The sequence below is a fragment of the Etheostoma spectabile genome, chromosome 18 (genome assembly GCF_008692095.1).
Source record: "Etheostoma spectabile isolate EspeVRDwgs_2016 chromosome 18, UIUC_Espe_1.0, whole genome shotgun sequence".
NCBI classification, from domain to species: Eukaryota; Metazoa; Chordata; class Actinopteri; order Perciformes; family Percidae; genus Etheostoma; species Etheostoma spectabile.
This window is the reverse complement of record NC_045750.1, coordinates 17,852,113-17,862,692: the sequence shown is the minus strand read 5'-3', so window position 1 is coordinate 17,862,692 and position 10,580 is coordinate 17,852,113. Positions and strand designations below refer to the sequence as shown.

General features: G+C 41.2%; 2 protein-coding genes and 1 long non-coding RNA gene across 7 annotated transcripts in view; 1 reads left to right on the top strand and 2 right to left on the bottom strand.

Moving 5' to 3' along the window:
• Positions 1–7,054, bottom strand: part of LOC116705987 (uncharacterized) — a 25,600-nt gene extending 18,546 nt beyond the window's left edge. The window contains exons 1-2 of the long non-coding RNA XR_004336112.1: positions 7,043–7,054; positions 4,339–4,346 (exon numbers count right to left, since the gene is read on the bottom strand). This is a non-coding gene — a long non-coding RNA (uncharacterized LOC116705987). The remainder of the gene's footprint in view (positions 1–4,338; positions 4,347–7,042) is intronic.
• The window catches only part of tube1 (tubulin, epsilon 1), a 30,682-nt gene that overhangs the window by 10,926 nt on the left and 9,176 nt on the right, over positions 1–10,580 (top strand). The window contains exons 10-12 of one of the 4 annotated variants that reach the window (XM_032542454.1): positions 4,351–4,491; positions 5,366–5,540; positions 5,806–6,009. In XM_032542454.1, the coding sequence (XP_032398345.1) occupies positions 4,351–4,491; positions 5,366–5,540; positions 5,806–5,964 (475 nt within the window). In that variant the 3' untranslated portion in view covers positions 5,965–6,009. Of the gene's footprint in view, positions 1–4,350; positions 4,648–4,684; positions 4,959–5,365; positions 5,541–5,805; positions 7,307–10,580 lie in introns of those variants that run through there. The other 3 variants (XM_032542453.1, XR_004336092.1, XM_032542455.1) reach the window with 3 other exon arrangements.
• Positions 7,054–10,580, bottom strand: part of ccn6 (cellular communication network factor 6) — a 5,634-nt gene continuing 2,107 nt past the window's right edge. Inside the window, exons 2-5 of one of the 2 annotated variants that reach the window (XM_032542468.1) lie at positions 9,337–9,613; positions 8,621–8,857; positions 7,893–8,065; positions 7,054–7,811 (exon numbers count right to left, since the gene is read on the bottom strand). In XM_032542468.1, the coding sequence (XP_032398359.1) occupies positions 7,530–7,811; positions 7,893–8,065; positions 8,621–8,857; positions 9,337–9,613 (969 nt within the window). In that variant the 3' untranslated portion in view covers positions 7,054–7,529. Of the gene's footprint in view, positions 7,812–7,892; positions 8,087–8,620; positions 8,858–9,336; positions 9,614–10,580 lie in introns of both variants that reach the window. The other variant, XM_032542467.1, reaches the window with a different exon arrangement.

The following is a 10,580-nucleotide window of genomic DNA, read 5'->3' as shown; positions in this document are numbered from 1 at the left end:
AGGTGAGGGTAGGAACAAAAGCTGACCGGTAGATCGAGAGCTTTGCCTTCTGGCTCAGCTCTCCTTTTGTCACAACGGTGTGATTAATTGACAACACAAAACAAATCTAACAATACGAGGAATACAAACCAATATTATAAAATAAACAAACTTAAAGAACCAGTTACCAAGCCTAACAATCATTATTCCAGTTGCCAGTACTAAAAATCATACAGGCATTTCTTATATTGCGTCCAAAAAGGAGCCCCACACTCTTCTGAAAATCATCCTGTCAAGGGAATCATTCATCTTAGATAGCTCACAAAAGGAGATCACATAGTGATACCAGTCTATTTTGAAAGTGCAAGCTCTCCACTCACTTTAGCCGCAAATAGTTTAGCACGATTAAAACTTGCTTTTTTGACTGCTTACATTTAGCTCTCTACAACAATGTTATACAGTTTTAAAAGATTGGGTGAAAAATGTAAAGGAAACATATGTAAAATGTAATTCATCTTGGGAGTGAAAATCATCTTAACCAAGTTAATCCTATCTAATAAAGATATATTCCTTTTAGCCCAGTTTTATAGGACAGGTTGGATAGCTTGAATAACTGGAAAGATATAAGTTTGCATTATTCTTAGTGCCTAGTGTTAGTTGAATCCCTAAATAATTCAAACCTGACGGGATCTCCTTGAAGTGCCAAGACTCCCTCATGGCTGGGGGACATATCTTAGATACCGATTTACCCCAGTTAATGGTGTAACAGGAAATTTCAGAAAAGGAATCAATAATTGAAGAGATCTCCGATGTTGCCGTGTGCGGGTTACTTGAAACCAAAAGAATATCGTCCACATACAGAAAAGGTTTGTGTTCTATCTGGCCCATTTTAACCCCTTTTGACATTTTCACTTTTACGCAATGTAATAGCCAAATGTTCTAAAAACAGGGCAAATATCAGCTGTGATAATGGCAAACCCTGAGGCTTAATGAGGGTGACATGGCTCCATTATTAAGGACAGTCGCCATTGGCTCCCTATAGACTAGCCTTAACCACTGAATTAGGAGTGTCCAAATAAAAACAAATTCAGTGCAGTACCATCCTTTTAAAAAGAGGCATAAGATCTGCGAACACCACAAAGCTGACTTTTTTATTTTTTGGGTGGAATGTTGGCTACTTAAGTTTAGTGCTGCAGGCTTGTGACAGGAAAAACACCATTTGATCCACCACCTCCCCTCCCACCTGCTTCTTAACAACCACCACCATGAAAGTGGCCTTGTGTGAGCCATATGGACCTCATCTACTCCAGAGGAGCTGCTCATTGGTCAGTAAGAGTGGTGGTTGTACTTGGCAAACTCCCTGAAGTGAATATATATGACTATGAATGCAGAGCAGGGTGTTGGTTAAAAATGTCATGCCTGCTCAGCAGAACTTGACTGGATAAATAAAGGTACAACAACTCTTCTCAAACATTGCCCTTGTGGCCCCCAGTCTAACTCAACTGTACCTGAAATCCCTGCAAGGCCACTTCATTAACTGTAGCCAGTAAATAGAGACACTATAGACAGAGTTAATATAAGTCCCGCCACCACCGGAAAGGAAAACATGTCATCTTCTCCAGTATTTTGTATTGTGTCAAGGTGACTCTTTGTCAGTTCCGTCTGCTAGTAAACAACAGAAAAATGCCTAAAAGCTGCTGTGGTGGGATGCACTACCAACAATATGTATAACCCATAATAGGGCTAACGATTTCAGGAAAAAAATCCTTTTTTCTGCCAGAAGTTTAGGTTCAATATTGTCTTTGTAACAGATAAAACATGTCATGGAACATTATAACATGAGCTCTGTATCTTTATGAAAGGAACTTAATATGAATTTCGAGCAATAAGTAATATGTAACATTCCAACATTTATCTAAAATAGTACTTATAATGATAAAAAAGAGGGGAAAAAAATGTTAAACCAATGTTGCACCAAACATTCAACTAAATATTGCACATTTGAATGATTGCGTCAATTAGATTACTCATAACTTCCATTTTAATAAGCTGCCACTGAGCTTGTATCTAACAAAAGTGGAGACAGACATGATAAATCAGCAGAGAGAATGGTAAGACCTGACACTAAGCTAACGATAAGCCCAATGTAATGTTTACAGCAGGCATTTTGTTGCCAAGTCAAATATCCAAATGTTAGTTTAAAGCTAATATGACTGTAAGTTAAGCTAAAGCATTTTGACTGTATGCAACTTGTGTTATAGTGGACCGTGGATAAATCAGTAAGCTATGCATTATGTTAAGTGTCTTAGCTTGCTAATAACATTACATAGCTAACATTAACAGTTAACTTGTCCTTTCTGGAAGATATCGGTTGCTAAAATAATAGTTTGACAATATTAGATTATATCTTTCCTTTTCTGTTTCTGAAACCTACCTACATGCAATTGTGTTTTCAACAATGTCGTACTGTCTTCCAATCTGGTCTCTTACCACTAATGAGGTTACTGAACCTATAGCACAACTTACCCTCACCATTGCGTTGCACTCTGCTCGAACACTCTGACTTACCAGAACTACATAAACAGCCATGCTATTGCATTTTATTTTTAGATTCAAAATAGCACTTCACCAGCACTCGCTGCACTTCTCCTGACACACAACATGAGACCAGTACGCCTCACTAGGTCTGTCTCACAGACTTTCATTCCAGTCCCCCCATACAAAAACAACTATGGTCAGAAATCCTTTTTTCATACATACTGTACACCATAAGTTAAAATGACATTCCCCATAACATCAGAACAAAACCTTCCATCACAAATTTCAAAAACGCACACAAACTGTTCCTTCTCAACAGTTACACTTGCACAAATTGATTGCTCATGTATGATCCGAGTCTTGTTTGCACTACTGTTTGTTTTTAGTTGTGCGTGTCCATCTAGATTCTGCTAATGTCCTCCTATAAATGTATATGGCGTAACTGTACTCAGTGTTCTATGTTTCTGCAGAACAGGGACTTGCTGAAAACCAGCGTTTTTAACTTTCCTTTTATAATAAATCAAATGACATGCTTAAATCTGATGTTTTTAGCTAGCTAGAGGCACTTTGTTAGCGTTTCAGCCCTTAGTTGCATATTGTAGCACAGATCGTCTTCTCCTCAGAGTATGAAAGCCAGTCTATGTGCTGAACAAGCGCTATTCTTTGCCAGGATGTAAATGTGCTGTATTTTATACAGCGCTTTTTCTAGTCTTAACAACTACTCAAAGCGCTTTTAAATCATACAGGACCATTCACGCACAGGCATAGACTGGCCGAGGCTGTCGACTGCTCATCGATAAACACTAACTCACAATGACACTCCGATGGCGCAGCATGGGGGGCAACTAGGGGCGGCTGTGGCTCAGTGGTAGAGAGGTTGCTTGCCAATCGGAAGGTTGGTGGTTTGATCCCTGCCCCTGCAGTCATTGTCGAAGTGTCCTTGGGCAAGACACTGAACCCCGAGTTGCCCCCGGTGCTGCGCATCGGAGTGTGAATGTGTGTGAATGTTTATCTGATGAGCAGGTGGCACCTTGTACGGCAGCCCCGGCCACAGTGCATGAATGTGTGTGAATGGTGAATGTTTCCTGTAGATGTAAAAGCGCTTTGAGCAGTTGTTAAGACTGGAAAAGCGCTATATAAATACAGCACATTTACATTTACTCAGGGTTCAGTGTCTTGCCCAAGGACACTTTGACATGGGACAAAAGCCAGGGATTGAACCACCAACCTTCCAATTGGCAGGCAACCGCTCTACCACCTAGCCACAGCCGCCCTGATATAGATGTAATTTTTCGAAGCAGGTCTTTAAATTGAAGTTTTTGATCTAATGGCTAGTAGATTGTAAAAGTTACCAGCCAATCAGATTTTCCACTAGCCAAATGTTTTTGTTTTCCTAACTAATTTTACTTCACTTTCAGCTAATCTGGCTTGTTTTTCTCCGTTCTGTTTTTCTTCAGTGGAGCTTGTGATCAGTACAACATGCTATCCACGTCGCAGTTGTCTGACCTGTTGTGACTTAATGTTCATGGGAAATGTAAGATTAGTACTACGAGCCTATTGCATGATAAAGGTTGCGTTTCCAGGCTAAACACACAAAACCGCCCAAATTTCTTGGCAGAAAACAGAGCAATCTGGGAAACACTGACTTGTCGCATTGTTCCTGCAGCCTGTCTGTTTTGTTCATCACCGGCCAAGTTGGCTGTTGCCTTTTAAAATGTTACCTGCCAAAGGTCATTTATTACCCGCATTTGGTGGGTTTGCGGGTTTTAATTTAAAGCCATGTCTGAAAGTATTGTGAAGTGTTTGTCATTCTCCTCTAACTGTGCCCTCTAGACTGGATCAAATGTTCAGCGATGCCTTCAATAAAGACCACCAGCTAATCCGAGCTGACCCGAAGCACAGCCTCTACCTGGCCTGCGCCCTCATGGTCAGGGGCAACGTGCAGATATCTGACGTGCGCAGGAACATTGAGAGGTCAGAGCGTCATCCTCCCACTCCGTTTCCTTCTGCACCGAGACAGCCGACGAGTCCGTGCAACCACCCTGATAAAGATGACCTTCACACTCACTTTACCAAATAGTACCCCCATTCAGCACTGACGGCACTGATTCATGACTGGTCCATTCAGCACCCACCTCTCCTCAACTCTCCCTTCACCGCTTTCCCTGCAGACCTTGTTTTCATGAAGAGAAGCTAAAACAGAAGCTGCTGTGAGAGTACATATATGTGCGTGACCATGGTCTAAAAGAGGAGGAGAGGGAGGGAGGGAGGGAGGGAGGGAGGGAAGAAAAACACAGAAATATTGCCCACCAAAAGACTCTAAGGGACACACATATTCCCTGTACAAACTATATTGCAGCCTATTTTCTGTTGGTTAAAACATAATGAAACGTAACCGGATTCTTTACGAATTGTTATGAAACCACACGCCAACACATGTTCACAGATGAATTGTCACAGTTTTAAACATGGTTGGGTAAGTGAAGTATTGCCACTTGGCTGCCTGTTCTGCCAATCTTCCCAGCCCTTGTCACATGACCAATTAATTTTTTCCATGATGACTATTCAAAATTCTGAGACCATGGAACCAGCACTGGGATTTATTTTTATTTTTTTTAAAGTGGTAGACTGATCCTATTTAAAATGTGTATTTTATTTCAATATACTATTTGAATACAACTGAAAAAAGTGAAACTAATAATGAATGCTATGTTTTATTTCATTGTGTTATTCTGTCCTATCCAATATTTCCTATATTTCAAAGCAGATTTTCTATGCTGTATTCTGATAAAATGTCCTGCATTTTTCCTGCATTTGATATGTATTTTTTTTTTTGTCCCTGCTCTAGGCTTAAGCCTTCGCTACCCTTTGTCTCGTGGAACCAGGAAGGCTGGAAGACGGGCCTGTGTTCAGTGCCTCCCGTGGGTCACTCCCACGCCCTGTTAGCCCTGGCCAACAACACCTGTGTGAAGCTCACATTCACGGAGCTGAGAGAACGCTTCTTCAAACTCTACAAGAAGAAGGTAAATTAGAAGATCCAGCAAAGGAATTTATCATTTAATAAGTCAAAGACATCAAATATTCCCTATAGTGTACACCTTGTCAAATTTGTTTAGATAATTAGTTGTTTAGACAGCATAAACAGATCAAAGACATAATGTACCTTTCAGTAGTGGTAACTTGTGATCGACATTTGTTATTTGTTTTTTTAAATGTCATAGAAGAAAAAGAGAACGTCAAAACTTAATTACTTAACAGCACATTGTGCCCCCTCCCCACCTGTTGAAGGCACACTTACACCACTACCTGCATGTAGACGGGATGGAGCAGAGCTTCTTCTCAGAGGCCATCAGCTCTGTCAGCTCACTGATCGAAGAGTACCAACATCTAGATGCCACCAAGGGGACACTCATGCTAGACGCACCCAGACTCCGCATTGCCAGATGAAGGTCTGCGCTGCTGTATATCTTTGTGTAGATGTAAAAGAACTGTGTTCATGCTTGGAAATGTTTTGGCTAAACTCGATCAGAATATCTGTTTCAACACAAATGTAGGGTGCCCGGATAGCTCAGTTGGTATAGCAGGCGCCCATAAATAGAGGTTTACTCCTCGACACAGCAGGCCAGGGTTGGACTATGCCCTGCAGCCCTTTGCTGCATGTCATTCCCCCCCTCTACCCTTTCATTTCTTCAGCTGTCCAATCAAAGGCTGTATATGCCCAAAAAATTATCTAAAAAAAGAAGAAAAAAAAACAAAAATATTATAATATATATATATTATAATATATATATTATATATATATATATAATATATATATATAATATTATATCAGAAATACTTTACATATATATACACGGTATATCTATATATATATATACACTGTATATAAATTATGTTTCAGTTAAGTTAATGGTGTAAAATGCAAGTGTAACGTTTTTCCTCTTTAACAGAATATCCGTTTAACCATTTACTTTAGCTTTGTCTTTACAAGAGTCAGCAAAAGGAGGCTGATGCCGGAACTAGTAACACAAGACCGTTGGCCATACTTGGACACCCCCTGTCCTCGCTGTAAAGCCTCACTGGGCGCTGCTGGTTTTTCAGGGTATTAACAATATTAACAAGTCGCACAAATTAACAATTATTTATTAATTAATCAATGCTGTCCACACATCCAGGACCGTACTTCCGCTCTTCACAATAAAATGTAAAATGACATGCTTCCATTCATTCAGTATACTCTCCTTCATTTCCACTTTATAAAGTTATACCGCGTAATTTGACATGCAAATGTCCTTATACTATATAAATACAGCACATTTACATTTACATTTACAATTATACTGTGCATACATATGAAAACTCACATGTAGATTCTTAGATGTTTATAAATTAATTTTATTTGCACTTTGGGGGCAATCGTCCAGAAAAAGTACCGGATTTGTCCTGATAAGGCCAATAACAGCAAACGGTGTCTGAAGATGGATGACGTTTCACCAACAATTATTTTTCAATAAGGACTTCACACAATCAAATCTTTTGTGTATATAGCTTTATAAGTTATATGTCAATATTGTCTAATGTGTGACCAGATTAAAAATAAGCAGGGACAACATGTAAAAAGAATCTGTAGTGTGACCTAATTTGCCATGTGTTGGCTCCCTGAACATAGTATTATGAGGTACTGTTAATGTGTGCTATTGCACCTAATGCACTGGCCATATTCCAAGTTGTAATTGCACATACAGTATCTTTACTGAAGACAGGGTTTATAAAATATTCTATCATAACTTAAACATATTTCCGAATTTATTTAATGATCCCAGCCATTCTTCCCTATGAAATGAGGTTTTGTAGTTTGAGTTTTTGTCTTCTTCATTTTTTGATTTCTCATGTCACATCGCCACTGCTGAGGAGAACTTAATGGCCAAAGTATGCATACGTTTCAGTCCTTAGTCCGCCCCAGCAGGGCTCATGTCCTGCGTCCGTGTTTCTGGACTTCTTGGATGGATCCGTTAGAGTAAGCGCAGGTCTGAAAACATGTCACCTGGATCGTTGCACTTCCTCTGGCACACGCAGGAGGTTATCCACTGCATCTTCCACTGTGTGTTGGAGCCCCCCTTGCACGTAAAGTCGACCTTGATCATGCGTGACTGGTTTGGGACACAGCAACGCTTGTCTGTACAGACACCGCAGTAAGTGGGCTTAAACTTCTTGGTACTGGTACAGCCTGAGAGTGTCAGCTTTTCTGCTTTCTTTGCTTGGAATTTAGGCCGGCATGTCTTTCCTTTTGGCATCTATAAGCGGAACACATGGGTTTTATTAGTTTTGATTTTTATGTGAAACAGTGCTTTGATAGAATGTGACCAACTTGTCACCTTAATACTCTTCAACACACTCTTCCCACACGGTCGCAGCAGACACAGGCGTCGGGATTTCCTCATCTCACATTTGCTGTTGTCGTTGGTGACACGCACAGAGATGCCCAGGCCGCATGTTTTGGAGCAGGGGCTCCAGGGCGTGGTCTGGATCAGACAGTTCTTCTTCCAGGCTAAAGGAGGATCCCTGTAAGCTTTCAGTATTACAGTTAAAGGGCACTGTGTCAACAACACCCTACACAAAGATCTAGTCTCTGTGCCACCGTACTGCCAAGAAGAGCACACACCCCAAATCCCTGGTCTTACCCACCACAAGGGAATTCAGTTTCAGTTTCCTTTGAGGCTGTACTTACATGATTTAAGTGGAATGAGTTGAAAAAGCCATTCTGCTGAACTGAAATGATCTTTTAGACTTCCCAAAAGATTTCAGTTTCCTGGTGTGGATGCTAGCTTTTAAATCTGACCAAGGTGCTCTGTTTTTCCACCATGAACAAATTAAATTAGTCATTCCCTGACACGCCATTATCTAGATATATTTCTGCAGAGTTTCATGCAAAGCAAACACACTACTCTGGTACATCAAAGTGGAAGTGAGTTGTCCCTCTTCCTGCTTATAACTGGAACCACCCATCTTACGGTTTTCCTCACTCCTCCCTCTGCTAACACTGCACTTAGCATTCCAGCCAGACAGGCTGGCCTTTCTCCACAGGTTCACTCCATAAACACACCTGACATGTAGGTCGTATCCTGTTGGTGCTTCTTTGGGTTCTGGCCACTGCGAATGCCGGCTGGCATGTTGCCCATCAGCGGTGCAGGGCCTAAGAGTGCAGCAGGCTTCTGGATGAATGCAGGGGTACAGCCGATGGCTCCAGCAATACATGTGCACTTATAGAGGGGGCTGGGCTCAAAACCTTCGCCGTTCTCATAGTGGGCCCCATTCAGGTCACAGCCTACCGCCATCAAGTCTGAATGAGAGAGAATGTCAAAGAATAAGGGAAACATGTCAAGGCTCTGGTACTCGTTGGCGCAGCAACCCAGTATGCTGGAAGAAAATAGACTTGAAATGTAAAAATATGCTTCAGGTTGCAGGGCCGTACGTAAAGCAGGAGTAAAATGTCAGCAGTATAGATGGCATTATTGATTAGTCTTAAAGTGTATCTGTAAACGTTTTCACAGTTTAATAGCCACTCCTTTCCAAATGACTGTTTATGGGGAAAACTGCTATTTGGGCTAGTGTGTGTCATGTGATGTTCCCTGTGTGGCTACTACGTCAAAATCATCGCACAGCTTGTTCTCAACGCACCGCTGCTTTCAGCCTGAACACCAGGTAACCGGATGCATTACTCTGCCCAAGCTCTAGTTTGAAACAGAAAATGGTTAGCACCGCTGTTACCTTGACCTATCCTACCATGACCAATTCAGGGAAAAGATGAGAGCCACTCACATGCACACACTCCGACCTCAAATCTCGGCCTGTCAGCTGAGAAGTCACAGTACATGCTCTTGTGTGGGTCACAGACGTCCCTCTCGTTGCACGGCTCTCCGATCTGTCTGGCACAGCTCTTGCAGCAGCCACACCCATCCAAGACAGAGCTCACTCCCGGGGAGCAATAGGGTCTTTGCCGACACTTGCAGGGCCACTGGCAGAACTGCCGCCTCTCAGCCGCAGCCCGCCCATCTCGAGGAGCCAGCTGCCCATTGTTCTGAGCCCTGCTGAAGCACTGGGTGAGGAGGAGGACAGAGATCCTTTGATGAAAATAATGGGCAGGGATTCGGATGTACAAATTCTGTTTATTCTTGAAACAGCAGCAGCTGCTGCTTTTATTGAATCTTTGGATCTGTTCGTCTTAGAGAAAAAAGCTCATTGTACACAATATAGCTTTGAGATAAATTAAAAAGAGAATCCACATTTGTATTTTGTATGTAGAAAATGTTGAAGGGACAACAGTAAAACCTTTGCCTACATCTATTAATAAAGGATGCATTAATCTTAATCTTGTGTACTTATTGCATCTGGATGAACATTGCATTCGTCAGTCAATCTGTCTTCCGTTTGTCCCAAGAACAAGATACTTTCCACCCTGAAACATTCATGATTGTAGTTATGCACACTTCACATGTAGGTGCAAGGCTATTGGGAATCGGTATTAAGCCAGCAAGCCAACCATGTATTTTCATACATTTGAATTTCCATAGGACGGTTGCAAATAATTTTGGAGACCAGTCAGGTCAGCAACTCCCCCGACATATACTCGGGTATAAAACATGGTATCTCAAAGACTAGTTTTGCAAAAACGATTACGATTTACGCTCACAAATATTTTGATAAATTGAAAAATTATTTTTGCACATTGTGGTTTTGCAAGTAAACTCTTACTTGTGGCTTGTGTTTGTGGATGAAAAAAGTATGATGGGAAATTCCACGGTTCAAGGTGTTTTCATTGTTGATTTGTTTCAGTGTAATAATTGCTACGTCTTTCCAAAAGACAACGTGTAATAGTGTTAAATAATCGTCATTTCATTATCGACCAAAATAGTTGTGATAACGATTTCTTTCCATAATCAAGTAGTCCTTGTGCAAAATGTCAAACTGGCACATAAGATATCTCAAAGTCTAAGGGTGCTTTCACACCTATAGTTTGGTAAACTCAGTGATAATGACATGAGTTTACCAAAGACAGGTCTTGG